This window comes from Sphaerodactylus townsendi, linkage group LG08 (genome assembly GCF_021028975.2).
Source record: "Sphaerodactylus townsendi isolate TG3544 linkage group LG08, MPM_Stown_v2.3, whole genome shotgun sequence".
NCBI classification, from domain to species: domain Eukaryota; kingdom Metazoa; phylum Chordata; class Lepidosauria; order Squamata; family Sphaerodactylidae; genus Sphaerodactylus; species Sphaerodactylus townsendi.
Genome location: NC_059432.1, coordinates 6182625 through 6200182, shown reverse-complemented (window position 1 = coordinate 6200182; position 17558 = coordinate 6182625). Strand labels below are relative to the sequence as shown.

At 46.1% G+C, this 17558-nt stretch overlaps 1 protein-coding gene across 1 annotated transcript in view; it reads right to left on the bottom strand.

Moving 5' to 3' along the window:
• ERCC6 (ERCC excision repair 6, chromatin remodeling factor) overlaps nt 1-12818 on the bottom strand; it is a 56052-nt gene extending 43234 nt beyond the window's left edge. Inside the window, exons 1-5 of the mRNA XM_048506275.1 lie at nt 12749-12818; nt 10727-11145; nt 4957-5077; nt 4001-4106; nt 1654-2356 (exon numbers count right to left, since the gene is read on the bottom strand). Of these exons, the coding sequence (XP_048362232.1) occupies nt 1654-2356; nt 4001-4106; nt 4957-5077; nt 10727-11142 (1346 nt within the window). The 5' untranslated portion in view covers nt 11143-11145; nt 12749-12818. The remainder of the gene's footprint in view (nt 1-1653; nt 2357-4000; nt 4107-4956; nt 5078-10726; nt 11146-12748) is intronic.
• Between the last annotated feature and the right edge of the window lie 4740 nt (nt 12819-17558).

Sequence of the window (17558 nt, the reverse complement as noted above, 5' to 3'; positions counted from 1 at the left end):
AAGGGAAGGGCAACATCCCCTCAATACCCAACACTCTGGCACAGTCCTCCAACAACATGAGTGTCTGCCATTCTTCCCCTGCTATAGCACCATCCTGTCATTATTAGAGTCCAGCAAAGTCTGCTTTGCAGCGAACACAGTTAAGACAAAGATATCACCTTTGACGTATTTAATTTCAGGTCTCCAAGTACACAAAGTTAGTTACTGGAAGCAAAACAGGGGTATGGATTTTCAGCAAGATTTGCTCTAATGTTCTGTACTGGAAACCTGGAAAGGTAAGCTCAACTTCACACACACACATTGTTCCGATGTGGATTAAAAGGAAGGGATAACCATAAGTGGGCTTGACAAGTCTTCTCAACCTCTCTGTGACATCACAGATTTTTGCCCCGGGGAGACAGCACACCTCTCGATATATCTTGTCAGGCCTGCAAATTGTGGCTTCTGTCGCTTTTAGCAGGTAGTCCCCTACTACTACCACCACACGTCTCCTCTGGGGTTTTGCAGGTGACGTTTCATGAGTTGTCCCTTGTGCATTCTCTGAGAGCTGAGTCAGTTCCTCGTGTGCCTGTTCCTTATCTTCCTCTAGAAGGGAGAGAACCTCAAAACGATTCTGTAGTTTCAAACTCACAGAATGCTCCCTGGTCCCTCTGGAGAAGTGTACTTCTCCAATTGGCCACCTCCTCTGTTTGAGAGCTGCCATCTTCCTCAGAGATGTCCCCGGTGTGTTCTCCACCCACCACCGTCTGCTCCATTTTGTCCAGGAAAGTCTTGTTCTTCTTAATGTGCCGAAGTGTAGCTACTTGTGTTTCAAGCTGCTGTACTTTCTCTTCTAACAAAGTAACCAACTTGCACTTGCTGCAGGTATAGCTGCCCATATCCTCTGGCAGAAAAACACACATTCCACAGCGTCTGCAGGTGACAGCAGCAACTCCTTAATGATCCCTATTTAGGTGTCTTAAATTCTGCAGAACGGATTTCTGGGCCTCCCTTTCAAAAGTCCCCTTCTAGACTTGACCACCCAAAATCCAAGCTAGCCTTGCTTCTTGATAGCCCAGCCCTGTTCACTGAGCTCCAGACCGTGACCTTTCTCTCACTGTCTGTTTCCCTGGTCTCAGAGAGTACAGGCTGTGCTGCTGCTTCTGAGCAAGTCAAAGATAAATTTCAAATTTTTATACGCATCACTCACTGGGAGAGGCCTTCCCAAGTGTCCCGTCCATCAAAGGAGCTCATTTGGCGAGTACACAAAAGAGGACCTTTTTGGTGGCTGCCCCAGGAACAACCTCCCCAGGGCCTGTCACTTTAGCCCTTTCGGAAGGAGCCCAAGACAGATTTATTTAGGACGGCATTTGGTTACGTCTACCAGTTTGGTTTTTGTGTCTTTATTGCATTTTCTATGTTGTAAGCCACCTTGAGCTCCACAAGGAAAAAAGGCAATTAAACATTTGAAATCAGTAAATAAGTGATGCCAACTGTATTGCTATATAAAAAGATAGCTGAAGAGAAGTGACTTGGGCATGTAAATATTTGCTTGGAATGGGATGGTTATTTTTGAAAGAGGAAGGAAGGAACCTGAAGACTGCAGTTCTGGTCACTTCATTTATGAACATCGTAATTATACTGCCTCAATAGAAAGACAGGCTTTAGACTCACCTCAGTCTCTGTCTATAGTAATGTTCATCGCCATCGTCTCTGCATCTCTTTATTCCACGTTTTCCAACAATGCCTTCTTCCCCTTCATCGGAACTTGGGGAAAAGTCACCTTCTTCAGTTTCTTCCTGAAACTCTTTCACTGATGAATTTTTCTTTCTCTGCGGCAGAGGTTTCAACTGGTAAGCATCAGGGCTGGACCTGTCAGGAAGCCACTCGTCCTCCAGACTGGAAAGCTCTTCCTCGCGCGCACAGTCAGACTCTTCGCTGCCCTCTGGCCGATCATCTCCCAGTACCTCCCGGACCTTCAGGGGTTTGCTCTTGGACTGAACGTGGAGAACGTGGTTCTGAAGCTTCCTAATGTGCTTCTGCAGACAACGGTCTGGTTTTGACAGGCGCTTCTCCTTGTCCCCTTTGCCCTTGAGGCAACGCGCCGGCATTTTAGCAGGACTGTTCTCTGCATGCCCTTTCCACTTGGATCCCTTATGAAAGGAAGGCCTCTTCCTTTCAAACGAGAGCTTCGCTTGATCTGCCAAATACTTATCAAATTCCGAGGATTCATTGAGCATCACCCGGCGGGGCTTCTTCTCTTCCTTCTGGGATATTTTTGTTCCAAAAGGAGTCATCTGACCAGTTCGGACGAGTGTCTCCCATTCCGTCTCCTGTTCTGGTATAAGCATGCTGCCAAGGCACGAGGGCCCAGGTTCTGACAAGAGAGAGAGAGAGAGAGAGAAAAGAGTCACACAAAAAGAGATTCAGCCTTCATCACAGAAGGTAGAGAAAATCCATTTAAAAAGGGCAAGGACCCTATTATTTATTGTCATGCAGCAAAAGTGTTGTATGAGATGCTTTGACGTTCCCTGCAACTCAAGTGAACAGTTGTGTTTTAAATATATTCCATGAACTGTCTTTAGAAGTCAAAACATAAACCGACTCAAAGAAGCTGAGAAAACTGGAGAGAATAGCAGAAAATGAAGAGAAAGGCCATCCCTGAACTGGAGAAACATGTTGGGGGCAGAAAGACTCTGGGCAAAGGGATCCAGAGCCAAGAGCACACCACCTGCCCCTACCCAGCTCACCCATTAACACGGCTGGCTGCACAGGCTCGCCAGCACTGGCTGCTGTGGCCCTCCTGGCTGCATGCGCTGCCCAGCACGGTTGGGGAAAGGAAGTGGGAGAGCTTGCCAGTGCGGGTGGGAAGGATGAACAGATGGTGGACACATGTGTGGGGCTGTGGAAAGACAGGCAGGATTGCGAGGGAGGGTTGTGGGCAGAGGAAATAGGGACTCCTGGATACTCTCTACACCCCAAAACTAGGAATCAGCCCCGCCCGTCATACTTCTATCAATGTATCAAACAGTAATGTGTAGGAGAGCATTTCTGTAAATAAATTCGATCTGCAGAATAAAGGAAAAGCGCCACTGGTTGCTTTAAACAGGAGAATGTCATGAGTATCACAATGTTTTCTGTATTTAGGCCCTTCCTGCTAACTGCACCTTCTTCTGCCTTTACAATCCACTTTATAAAATGTATCATGTCACGCAGACAAACTGTCCCCTCTTTTTTGTTTGAACAGCTGTCCTACTCTGTCATCCTGTAGCCTCAATGCACAGATCACTGGAGTTTTCTACTGTCTGATTGTTTCATATTCTGTAATCTGACTTCAGTCGCAGCAAACAAAGAAGGTTATAAGGAGTTAAAATAAAATATATACCAATATAGCCACTGGGGAGTCTACTTCCAACTGAACTGGGGAAAAGAGAAGAAGCTGGACCCAATATACTGCTATTCTATATGAAGAAGAAGAAGAGTTGGATTTATATCCCCCCTTTCTCTCTTACAGGAGATTCAAAGGGGCTGACAATCTCCTTGCCCTTCCCCCCTCACAACAAACACCGTGTAATATGCTACTATTCTTATGCGTACTGTACAGAATATTTTTAGCATTATACCTACTTTTAAAAAAATCCTGAAACTGGTGACTGATAGCATTTTGCTCCAAGATGTAATTCAATCATGGCGTTTGTCAACATAAACATTTTGTGCAGCTAATCTGATTAACAGTTCCAATTTATTAAGAACAATGCTCTTGTGATTCCAGCAAACATCAGTCATCCCAGTGGAACTGAGCAGAGATTTATTTTCCTTCTTGAAGATTCCCACAAGAGTACTAAGATGAGCAATGCTGCAGGTGCACAAGATAAAACAATCCTAAATTCCTCTGTAAAAAAACCCCTAACTCACTGAAATTCATTCATTCATGCTCACTTGGGGGGGGGGGGAGTATTCAAAGATCACTCCCATATTAGTCTAAAACAGTGAAGCTGAACTTTTTTTCCTCATCCCACACCTTCTGTTTCCTCCAATCCAGCCTCACTTGTTCCATCAGGAGCCTTTTTACCAAGAATGGCCTCAAGGTGCCTCTGCTTTGCTTTGATCTTCTTCAGTTGTTGTTCCTGAAATAAGAACACACAATATTAAAAACAAGCACCAAATTTTCTGTGTTCAAAACAAAACAAAACAAAACGGGACTCAATGTGAACGTTGGCATTTCAGAAGGTACAGGAAAAGAGATTCCACCTGAACATTAGGAGGAACTTCCTGTTGGCCCGGGCTTTTCGACAATGGAGGGTGCTGCCTTGGAGGGTGGTGGAGTCTCCTTCTTTGGAAGTTTCTAAACAGAGGCTGGATGGCCATCTGCCAAAAATGCTTTGACTATATATTCCTGCATGGCAATGGGTTGGACTGGGTGGTCTTTATGGTCTCTTCCAATGCTTAAGATTTTGCTAGTCTCATGTAATGGTACTTGGGCATTGTATTGTTGAAGCTTTCATGGCTAGAATCAACTGGCTGGTGCAGGTTTTCCAGGCTGCGTGGACATAGTCTGGTAGTTTTGACTCCTAACTTTTCACCTACACGCTCCAAACGCTCTGCTTAGGAATACACCCCCCCCCTCAAAAAAAAATCTGTACAAAGCAGCAAGAGAGGGGGAACACACTAGTCAGTATGAGAGGGGGAACACACTCTAGTCAGTATGTTCTCTTACAACCAGAATCCTTTTCCCCATCCCCTATATCCGAAGACCCCATGGGCAAAGACAGCTTGGGTACATTTCAATTTCCTAGGCTGTAGCCCTCCAATCTAAGACTCATAAGGCTTGCCCATTAATCTGAAAATTAGCTCAACCAAGGGTTTTAGGGGCTAAATTTAGCATTTTGCAGGTTCACACCACACACTTGGATGTGACTTAAGTGGAATGTGTAATACTATGTACATGCACAGAGAAAGTCAGTAACTTCAAGGTACCTTGTTGTATTTCTGCCGCTTCACAGAATCTAGTTTTCGGTTAATATCTTTGCTGGCAGCAGCGTGAGGAGTCAGCTGTTCAATAATTGTGTCGATTTGTTTCAGAGATGTTGTGCATGATCTAAAACACAAACTCAGTCATTATATGCCAAGCATCAGGGAGAAGATTTTAAGACTTAGTCGAGAATATCTTCAGCTCAAACACTGTATAATGTCCTGAACTGGAAAACACGATATTTTATTGCTAACCCAAAATCTGCTTTCCAAACCACTGAAAACCCAAAAGTTCATGAAACCAGCTCATTTTGTGGGCCTGACAATCAAAAGGAATGACCACCACAACTTTTTCATATGTAAGAAAGAAAAACTACTGGAACTCCCATCCGACTCTGGATTATTTACTTTTACAGTGATACTTTATATCGCAATTCGGAGTGATCAATCATTTAGAACTGCTTACTTAATAATGTATACTGGGCAGAACTATGTGATTTTATCTGGGTCAAGACCAATCACTACCTTAGTTTGTATGCAAGTGAAGGCCACAAGCCCAATGGAACCAACAAAAAGGAAGCAACACTGAACCAGCAGTCAACGCAAGATTTAAGGGAATAAGGCAGCTAAGGGGGACGTGACTGCATTATATGTATGCTTAAGCACATGTGATAAGATAGGGAGAGCAATTTAGATTGAAGGGGACAGTCTGACACACCTTTTGCAGGAAAGGCTGGGGGATACCTAAAATGCAAGAGTACTATGAAGCATTCCAGACTAAAAGTCTGATGAATATAAATGAGGAAAATGTTGAAGGATGGGTTAAGTTTGAAAATGAAATAAATGAAGGGATTGGTATTTATGGAATATTTAATAGTGAGTTGAAGAGAGGGAACCAAACTGCAATAGGGCCAAGAAAGGTGTTACTAGATATATGGGAAAAATGGAGAGGTAAAATGGATTACCCAAATTACTCTAGACGTGGCAATCTTTGGCAGAATGTGGCCTGAAAAGATGGGGAAAAAGTGAGTAAAAATATTGAAAGAGACCAAAGAGATTCAAATTGTTGCAAATCTAGAGTAAAGAGAGAAAGGAGGAGAAATTATGACATTACAAAATTTTATAGAGGTTAGGAGGTAATGAGAACTGGTTGGTCTTGGAGGGGCATTTGGGAAAAGCATAAAGGAGTGCTCTTCACGAATAAGAGGAGGGAAATGTATAATGAAGCCAAATGTTTTGAACTATAGTGAAAAATGTAAAAGGGAAAATTCTTGGGATATATATATAGAAATTATATGGTTGATGACAAAGAGACTCTTATGATACAGAACATTTGAGATCAAAAGATGGGAGGAAGGAGGAAGGTTTTCTAGACACTGGGAAAACTGCGGAAATTTAATAGACAAAGTTAAGGAAAAATATAAAAGATTGAGAAATATATGGAGTTAGGAAAGAAAAGTGATATTGAAATGGTATGGAGGAACACCAAAACAACTAGCACAGTATGAAGTTAAAGGATCCCTCAGTCCTAAATGCTGGCACTACTGCAGAGACCAGGAGGGCATACTTATAGGTCATATGCATGGATGGAATGTATAGAAGGTGAAAAAATTTTGGACAACCCATTGAATATTACATATATCCAAGAGAAACTGGTGAATGATTAATATTGGATAAATAATGATTTAATGTTCATGGGTGTAATGGAGGATGAGAAGGAGTAGATAAAAATATCGCTATATAAGTTTAAAAAAAAATAAATAATGAACAAAGCAGCACATGCAACAATAGCTTTAGGCTGGAAAGCATTGCATGGCTACCATGGGGACATCCGGGGACAAGTGGTATTCTCTGGCGCCACCTTGTGGTGGGCTTTTAAAAATTGCAGGTTCGCTTTGTAGCTTTCTGTATTTTTTACTGTTCTTTTCACTTTTATTCACGGGGGGCGAAGTTTTAGGCTAGTGGGACCAAAATTTCAGGCTATCGGCCAGGTGACTCTCCTGATGATACCAGTTTTAAGTTCTGGTGAAGCTCTTGGTTCAGGGGGTCCAAAGTTATGGGACCCCAGCAAAGCTGGGTGACTCCCATCCCTCCATTGTTTCCAAGCTGGGAGCTAATAGTAGATGTGAAGAGTCATTTTGAGGGAATCCATAACTTTGGACCTCCTCTTGAATCCAAACCTCTACCAAACATAGGTGGTATCATAGGATGAGATACCTGAAGATATCAATCCAGGTTTAGGTGAAGGCAGCGGATCAGGGGGGGTTCAAAGTTATGGGATCCCCCAAAAGGGGTATTCCATCCCCCATTGTTTCCAATGGGGAGCTTAATGGTAGATGGGGCTACCCTTTTGAAGCTGTCCATAACTCTTTGGACCCCTGAACCAAACTTCACTTTTAAACCTGGTGGTATAATCAGGATAGTCTCCTCTAAAGATAGCCTAAATTTTTGGTAATGCATTAGCTTAAACATTGCTCTCCTGACAGGCACCCTCAATTTTCTCCGGCTTTTCTCTTTAAATCCACCCCCTTTGGAGTGGGATTTAAAGGGAGAATCTGGGCTCCCGGGATTAAAAAAAAAAAACATTTGAAAGTATTATTGTTGAAGGCTTTCACACAAATCCAGATTCAACTGGTTCTTGTGGGTTTTGCAGGTTGTGTGGCCGTGGTCTGGTAGATCTTGTTCCTAACGTTTCATCTGCATCTGTGGCTGGCATCTTCAGAGGTGTATCACAGAGAGAAGTCTGTTATAAGAAGTCTGGACACAGTGTATAACAGACTTCTCTCTGTGATACACCTCTGAAGATACCAGCCACAGATGCAGGTGAAACATTAGGAACAAGATCTACCAGATCACAGCCACGCAGCCCAGAAAACCCACAACAACCAACATTGACAATGATGCTGTTTGGGGTGGATGGGTGGGAAATAGTTGTTTAAACTAGAGAGCCCAGAGTCTCTCTTTAAGGTGGATTTAAAAGGAGAATCTGGGCTCTCTCGTTTAAACAACATTAAAAGTGATGCTGTTTCAGGGTGGATTCCCCCCCTTCAAAAAATAGCATCACTTTCAATGTTGTTTAAACTAGGGAGCCCTGGGTGTGTTCAGATTTGTGTGTTTTGGGCATGTTCTATAACAGGGGTAGGGAACCTGCGGCTCTCCAGATGTTCAGGAACTACAATTCCCATCAGCCTCTGTCAGCATGGCCAATTGGCCATGCTGGTAGGGGCTGATGGGAATTGTAGTTCCTGAACATCTGGAGAGCCGCAGGTTCCCTACCCCTGTTCTATAATGTGATGGTGACTTTGAGATGACCTGGTGCAAAAAAATGTTGTTTGGTCGTGGGGGGGGGGGGGGCGCTGCAGGAAAAATGGCGATCCACAAAAACTGGTGAGAGGCGTCTCATTTTCTCCTTCTCAGCATTTCCTCTTTCCTGTTCCTAAAAGTCTGTCTCCTTTTCTTGCTTCCTCAACTCTTTCTAGGGCTGCCAACTTCCAGGTGGGGCCTGGAGAGCTACGAGAACCACATTAGATCCCCCAATGGCAGAAATCAGTCTCCCCCTTAGCACTGGGACATCCCTGGAGATCTGGGGAGGAGGCTTGGCAGGGCGAGATTTGGGGAAGCAAAGCAGCCCCCACAGGGCATCATGCCACAGACTCCACCATCTTGTGAGCAGCCATTTTCTCCAGGTGAGCTGATCTCTGTCGTCTGAAGAACAGTTGTAACTCTGGGTGACCTTCAGTCCCCTCGGGAAGTTGGCAGCCCTCATTTCCCTGCAGGAAATGGCTGTTTTGGAGGGTGGAGTCTGACATTATCCCCCTTTGAGGTCCTTCCCTCATCAAAACCCACTTTCCCCAGGCTCCCCCCTGCCCCAATCAATACCAATTGCATAACCTGAGGTTGGCAACTCTCTGGCCTTCCCACCCAACAGCCCACACACCTTTATCTGCCTCATTATCTTAAACTTCCCCCTGCCCAGAAGCCACTACCTGTAGCCCAGCTGTGTGGGCCTGGAGATCTCCCAGAAGTACAAACGATTTCCAGCCATTGAGTCAGACCCACTTGCATCATGGGGTAAACGCAAGGAACTATGGAGTGGCACGTCCCTTTCCCCTGTATTCCTCTGCCAGTACTAGTTCCTGTTTCCCTCTTCCTGGCAGCCCCCATATTGTCCCTGCCTCATTCTCTCCTTCTCAGCTATTCACAAACCACCCTCCGGGTGGGACTTGGAGAGATCTGCCCCCTGGAGAAAATGGCAGCTTTGGAGGGTAGTTTCTATGGCATGATACGTGGCTGGGATCTTCCCCTCCACAAACCCCACCCTCCTCAGATTCCACCACAAAATCTCCAGGAATTTCTCACGCTGGAGATGGCAACCATAGCCAGGTGTGGCCCCTATAAGTTGTCCCTCGAAAGCCAAGCCCTGGAAAGGTCTCTGCCCTCTTCTGCATTTTACTCACTGAAACACAGCCTGCAATGCTCTCGTGGCCTAGCAACAGCCACTGAGAGAATTTGTTAAAGCTACAGGCACCTCTTTCATCATTTGGCGGGGGGGGGGGGGGGGGGTAAACCCCCCAATGCACTTTTTAAAATAAACCTTTATCGGAACAGTCAACTTTGGTATTCGGATATAAGATACTGTCAAAAATTAAATGAATCTGCTGCCAGATAGGACCACAACCTAAATCTCCACAAATGCTCCACCGGTGGATCATGCAGGATAGCATGAGAAATACAAGCCACCTTTTCCTTTCTGTGGAGGGTCAATATTTAGACAATTTTAGCAACAGAACTTTTATCAACAAAGATAAATATTTATCTGCAGGCTCCAATCTACAAATATAATCATGATCATGGAGGAGATCCACTGGCTTCACTGAGTCTTTCCCAGCATGTGATGTGTGGATTTCATCCTATGATTATGTAAGACCAAGCTGTTCCACCGGGCCTTTGGAGAAGCCAGCCGCTGATGGTGCCCCCTCCTTCCCTCTTTATCATCTGCGGCCTTTTACATCTTGGGCCTTTCCGTTCCCTCCTCAGAGGAACTTTTAGATTGCCGGATGCGATGTTTTGTGTGCTGTTTTAAATGGTTTTAATGTAAAATTTAGAGCCCTAATTTTATTGTATTGTATGTATTTATTGAATGTGCTCTTCTTGTTATTTTAGATTATATCAGTTGTTGTACACCAATCAGAGCCCTCCAGGGGTGGGCGGTATAGAAGTTGAAGAAACAAACAAACAACAGAGCCCTTCAGGGATTGGGTGGGATATAAATCCAATAAATAAATAATATAAATAAATAAACATGAGACCAGGGGGTGAGAACACTTTGTGTTCTGAGCTTCGACATATATAAGACAGACGACAGCTACATGGTTGGAAACCAGTTCTGGAACACTTCAACAGAAGCAGATGAAGAATGTGCAGTTGAATCGCAACCAATTCATAGTGACCCCAATTGTGGGCTGTTCAAGGCCGGAGATAAGCAGAGGTTGCCTGCCATTGCCTGCCTCTGCTCAGCAACCCATCTTCCTTGTTGGTCTTCCACCCAAGTACTGACCTCAGCTGACCCAGTCTAGTTCCCAAGCCCTGATTAGCTCAGGCCAAACTAGGTGACTTGGGATGCTGGCAGAAGCAGAGCTCATGCTTATCCACACCAAGGACCAGTTGCCACCTAAAGGTTTCCTCCCTAACTCCCAATCCACTGTAGATGGTTTCTAATCGCCAAGATGCTTGTGAATTTATCCCACAAATAAAAGTTCCAGCTCATCCAGTTTACCTGAAATCATCCAGCACTGACTGGTAATCCTTTTCGGCTTCAGCAACACGAACTGCCTTGTTTGCTTCATTTATTGCATCATCCACCTGCTTGAGGAGGCCCTGCTCTAGTACTTCCTGGTCGTACACATCCACACCAAGGCCTCTGAGCTCCTCTGCCTGGGCACTGGGCACCACAGTCTGGATCTGCTGCATGTCAATATGCAACACAGCTGGCGCTTTCCTCACTGCTGTGGAAGCAGCTCTCGCAGATGATGTAGATGGCTCATTCTCCGGGACAGAGTCCTCCCAAAGGGTCCCAGCATGAGGCTCGCGAGGAACCAAGTTGCTCTCTTGGCTGGACTTTGTTGCTTCCTGGGGACCTGAATCACTCCCACCTTGAGGACTGCCTTCTGGCAGAGGCTTTTCAGACGACATCGCCTGCTCAAAACAAGGAAATGATACTCAGCACTCTCAACATGATAAGTGCATATCAGTTTTGCCAGATCTAGTTTAGTATCCTGTCTCAGCCAGTTACTGGACAGAGAAGGCCTTCCCCGTTCCCTACGGGAGCAGCAGTGGCGTAGTGGCTAAGATCAGTGGCTAACAGTAGGTGCACTCTGATCTGGAGGAACCGGGTTTGATTCCCAGCTCTGCTGCTTGAGCTGTGGAGGCTTATCTGGGGAATTCAGATTAGCCTGTGCACTCCCACACACACCAGCTGGGTGACCTTGGGCTAGTCACAGCTTCTCGGAGTTCTCTCAGCCCCACCTACCTCACAGCGTGTTTGTTGTGAGGGGGGAAGGGCAAGGAGATTGTAAGCCCCTTTGAGTCTCCTACAGGAGAGAAACGGGGGATCTAAATCCAAACTCTCCTGTTCTTCTTCTTCCTCCCAGAACTAGGATTCCGAAGTTTGTTGCCCCGGTATATGGTGGTTCCATTCAGTCACCATGGCTATTAGCTGCCAATGGACTAGTAGTGGTTAAGAGCAGGTGGGCTCTAATCTGGAGAACCAGGTTTGATTCCCCACTCCTCAACATGAGCAGCGGACTCTTATCTGGCGAACTGGATGTTTCCCCACTCCTACATGTGAAGCCTGCATGGGCTAGTCAGAGTTCCAGAACTCTCTCAGCCTCACAGTGTGTCTGTTGTGGGAAGAAGGGGACAGGAGTTTGTAATCCACCTTGAGGCTCCTTACAGGAGAGTCAGGTGGGGTATTCAAACTCTTCTTCTTTGCACAGCAGCTGCTTAAATTGTGAACCTTGCCGCCACAGGATATAGTGACAGTCACGGGAAGCCCTGAGAGGGGATTAGACAGATTCACAGATGACAAGTCTGTCAATCACAGGCTACTAGCCACAGTGGCTAAAGGAAGCTTCCATATTCAGAGGATGTCAACCTCGGTACCCCAGTGCCAGGAAGCAAGATGTAGGGAACGGGGGAGGCTTTTGCCTCTATGGTCTTTTGCGGGACCTCCAGAGGAACTGGTTGGCCACTTGGTGAGGAAGGATGCTGGGCTGAGGGTTGCCAGATCCTGGAGATTTGGGGATGGAGCCCGGGGTGGGCAGGGCCCCCAGATAATCCAACAGAACTCTTCTGAGGTGCTTATCATGGGACGGCCTCAGCCTCTAGGCCCTCTTGTGGGGCCTCATGCAGGGGAGGTCAATCGGGGGCTGTGGTGAGAAAGTGAGCCTCCACATTCAAGGGCAGTCAACCTCTGACTCCCAGCGCAACCTGAGGAGACGCCCTCTGTCCTGGCCAGCTGCTGTGCCAGACAAGATGCTCCTGAAGCCTCCCTTTCCGCCTCTCCCCCACGGAAAGAGGCGCTGCCGGGCACAGGAGGCCCAGATCCATCGGCTTCGGCCGCCCTCCCCGATCCCTGAAGGAAGATGGCGGGGACAGCCTCCCCAAGCACCCCGGCCCACTCCCCAGGCGCCGGCGGGAAGCCGTCCCGGAAGGCCAGAGCGGCCACACGGCAGCAGACACTCCTTCGCCCTCTGAGGGGCACATCCGGGCACCGACCACGGGCGGGGCTCCGACTCACCGCCACTTGCGCGCGCGGAGCGCCCCGGCCCCGCTGTGCCCTCGTGCAATGGCCGCCTTCGCCGCTGGGAGACGACTGCGCGTGCGCTGCCGCTCTCGCTCGTTCCTCTCTATGGCCACAGGGCCCCGCTGGAATGCTCCCGAGGCTGCCTTTGGCGCCCTCTAGCGGTGGGGGACTCTCCCCCGGAAAGCGCAGTCTAGAGTGCAAGCCATTGCAGGCGAAGGAGGTATGGTTGCCAACTTCCAGGTGGGGCCTGAGTCCTTACAGAATGATAATTGTGCTCCAAGCAATACAGAGCAGCCCCTTTAGAGGAAGTGGCAATTTGGGAAGGGGGCTATTATGACATCGAGGGCCCTTCCCTTGCCAAACTCTGCCCTCCCCAGGCTGCACTGCACCCCCATACCTCCACTTATTTCTCAACCTGGAGTTGGCAACCATAGCCATGACCGATGATGTGTTCGGTCTGGATCCTGAGCTTCCTGAATTTTTGCATATTAGTAGATGCTGCTGTGGGCAAAGCTCTAACCTCTATTCAGGAGATAAATCCTCACTGGAGCCTCCCTTGGAAACCATTGTGCTGAATTGGGGCCAGTGCAGCTCTCAGCCCTGTGCCCGGGGAAGCTGGCACCTCCCCTCACTCCTTCCTGGTCTATATGAAACGGCTAATTTGTATCTCTAGTGGTGGCCAGGCACTGCTAGCCTCTAGCATGCATGTATTTAATTCATCTACACCTCATCTTTTCCCAGTGGGGAATCAAAGTGGCTCACATCCTTCCCCTCTCCTTCCTAGGCTGAGATAGTGTGACTGACCCAACGCCACCCCTTTACCTCCAAGGCACGAGTGAAAATTCAAGGCTGGGTCTGATACCCTTGACCACTACCCAGGTGAACAGGGGTGTGGCTGATGTGCCTGCGGCAAGTCCTGTGATGCAGGGGATGTGGACAGAGTTGGCGCCAGGATTTGTTCTCTTATTGGGCTCAGTAAGGTTCAAAATGTGCCCAGAGGCTGCCGCTGGCCCACGTGTCCTTTGTGCTCTGAGGCTCCATGGGATTCCCTTGTGCTGTTTTAATACGTTCATGAAATGACGGGAGAATGTCCTTCACAGAATTAGAGCAAAGAGCCCAGGGGGCTCAGGAGGTTTCATCAAACGCAGGTGAGGTCATGGACATATAGCAAAGGATCCAAAATTGGTAGTGGGGTGGATGAGAAGGTCAGTAAATGGAAATTATGTTTAATGGAGGTGCTGGTGAGCGGCAACGCAACTAACCAAAGCCAGCTTTTTCCAAACAGTGTTGTGCTCCCCAGAAACAAGATTATGTTTGTACCTTGCAAATACTTTTAGTCATTGCCCAGCATATGGACAATCATGCACCACATGAAATATGCTAAAAGGTATAATATGTGGGGCTGCCAACATGGGGCTGGGAAATCTTGGAGGTTTGAGTGGGAGGGAGCTTAGGAGGGTGGGATTTGGGGAGAAGAAAGACCTCAGTGGGGTCAAATGCCGTGCAGCCCATCCTCCAAAGCAGCCATTTTCTCCAGGGGAACAAATCCAGTGGTGGGATCCAAAATTTTTAGTAACAGGTTCCCATGGTGGTGGGATTCAAACTGTGGCGTAGCGCCAATGGGGTTGAGCAAGGCATGACGGGGGCGTGGCCGGGCATTCCAGGGGCGGGGCATTCCTGGGCAGGGCTGTGGCAAGGATGCAGCCGCTGCGCTGGTCCTTGGGCAGGAAATGAATGCATGCAGGCGCAGGCTGCCACGCACGCCGGTGCACCTCCTGCTAGACTGCTTCAAGTTCTGCGCGCTACTGCTGAGAGGAGGGGCGTAACTAAGGCAAAAATCACGTGGCAAAATCACCCATTAGTAACCCCCTCTCGGCACACACAAATAATTAGTAACCTACTCTCGGGAACCTGTGAGAACCTGCTGGATCCCACCTCTGAAAATCTCTGTCATCTGGAGATCAGTTATAATCCTATCTCCTGACCCTGCCTGGAGGTTGGTAACCTTAATAACGTAGCAGAGGACTAAGCTGTCTATCATATCTTTATCCCACTTTTCCTCCCAGAAGTTCATGGTAGTATATATGATTCTTCCTTCCATTTTATCATGGCAACCCTTATAACCAGATTGGCTTGCCTGATAAAGAATGACTAATCCAAATTCAACAGAAGCCAAGATGTTCCCTGGAGAGCTTTAATGACAATTATATACAGGTCATTCAATTGAAGGGTCAGCATTTTGGAATTTGGTTGTGTTTTAACATTTATATCCCGCCTGTCAATTCCAAGTATAGGAAAAATGGGAAAATATGGGAACAATTATCACAGGCTCTGGAAAATGCAACTTCCTTATATCCAACAGCGAAGATATTTATTTGTGGAGATTTTAATGCTAGGATAGGTCCAGGGCAATCCAAACCGAGCTCGGGAAGTGATGCACAAGTAGCTGATAATGCTCTTCTCTTAGATCGTTGTGCCCAAGATCAAATTATAAACAAAGCAGGGCTTGAACTTGTGGAGTTGTTTTCCTTGTATAGCTTAAATATTTTGCATGGTACAAAGTTTGATACGTCAGGTGGTGGCTTCACTTTCTTGTCATCTATCTCTGCAAGCACCATTGATTATATAGCTTAGTATCACCTGATTTAATACCTCAAGTACAGGGAGTTTGCAGTGCAAGATGGGAATAGAGAGTGACCATTTCCCCATGAAACTAATAGTTGGTCTTAATAAAAAAAATAAATTGCTAACTCTAAACCATGTGACCAAAGAAAATGCATTTCCTTGTACCCGTAGACGAAAATGGTCCGAACAGCTCATGTCTGAAGTAGCCATGGTGTTAAGCAGTGAGGCCTTGGAGTCCTAAAAGGCTGAATATAATAAACTCAGAGCTAAGTGTGATGGAAGAATATGATGGGATAATTAATGGCCTCAAACCCGATACTTGTTTACTTTCGAATGCTCCAATACAATATAAGCCTGCCCATAAGGGCTGGTTTGACCAGGAGTGCAGAGCACTAAAGAGGGACATTAAATAATAACTTAAAACTCTTACTGACTCGGTAAGGATACAGACAAGAAGTCCCAAATACTCATACTAAGATCACAGTATAAAGCTTTAATTAGGCGGAAAGAAAAAAGCATATTCTAGATGCCAATGGGAAGCACTGGCCCAAACGTGACCGAGAAAAACGAAGCCCATTTTTTTGGGCATTGGTCTCATCTGGGATGGAGTTCATGCTGCACAGTTTTAAATGCACAGATACCTGAGTGACATTTTGGTTTAAAGCATTTCTCCCAAATTTTTTCGATTCCTCCTTGACCCCTAAGTTACTCCCAGACTTAACAAGAAAGGGTGCTTTTGATGACCTAGCCTATCTCCAAATTGGCCTTCAGTAAAGGGAGAAAAAAAAAATAGAGAACTTGATCAGTTCTATTAAAACCGGGGAAAGCTCCCGGTGAAGATCTGATTCCGAATGATGTGTTCAAAACATTTCCATCCTGAGGTGGAGTACCAATTCTTGCCAAACTTTTCACCCAGATTAACAATACTGGCAGTTTCCCTAGTGGATGGAAGAACCAAAGCATAAGTGTCCCTATACATAAAAAAGGAGACAAAAATGACCCAAAGAACTATATAAGCCCAATAAGCCTGTGAACACGGCCTCCCTGGAAATGTATGGCAAATATCTCCTTGGAAGGAGGTAGAAGATTGGGAAATTGAAAATCACATAATGCATCCCACAACAAGGCAGAGTTTAGGAAGGGACAAGCTACAGTTGATCCACTGCCTTGTATTATACCAACTAGCTCATTCAGCCATAAGGGGCCCAACGAAAGCCTTATATCACGGCATTTGTTGATTTGGCCTCTACTTTTGACTCAGTATGTAGAGAAAGACTCTGGTGGAAACTGCTGAACACAAATATGGATAAGCGCTTACTTTTCCTTATTAGAGAGCTGCCGCGAGGACACATGGATCAAAGAATCAGAGTAAATACATCAGGCTCTCTCTAACAGATGGGTTTAGAGCAGGGAAAGGAGTCAAGCAGGGGGGCTGTTTTACTTGCCCCACCTGTATTCTAACCTTTTATATTAATGACATAATTCCCAAACTGACCCGGCCAAGTGAAGATTTGTTGCCCCCTAAGCTAGGGAAACAAGAAAATTTCCCAATTCTGCTATCACGCAGATGACTAATTATGGTCCCTTAGATTTTCCCACTTTTACATGGGGAATGGTTTAAAGGAGACTCCTATATATGGTTTGGGGTGAGTATTGCAGAGAGGGAGGCCCTCTCCATAAACTATTCCAAAACTAAAAGGTAATGAGTGTTCCTAAGAAAAAGACTTTCAAGAAAATACAGTTGGAACATCCATAATATTCCTTATAGAGCAATGCAATACTCTTTTAAATATTTAGGAGTTAGCATTCAGTCCTTCACTAAGAATTGGAGATGCCCATTTAGCAGTGGTCAAATGTAGCTGCTCAAAAAATCTGTTAGGGGCAATAGTGAGATTTTTTATCATACAAAAGGAGGCTGGTCGATTTAGTTGATCCTACCCTAAAAAATTTTAAAATTAAAGTTATACCTATGCTACTTTTAATATGCTATAGAAATTTGGGGATGGAAATGTACAGAGTCCTACATAAAAATAGAAACTATTCAAAATCTTCTTCCTTAAAAAAAGCGTAATTCTTGCTACTTCCCAAAGGAACGCCAGCTGCCCTCCTCAGGGCAGAACTTCGGGTTTGCCTTCTAATTAAAGCCTCGAGCTGAATCTGGCATATCTTTGGAAATACT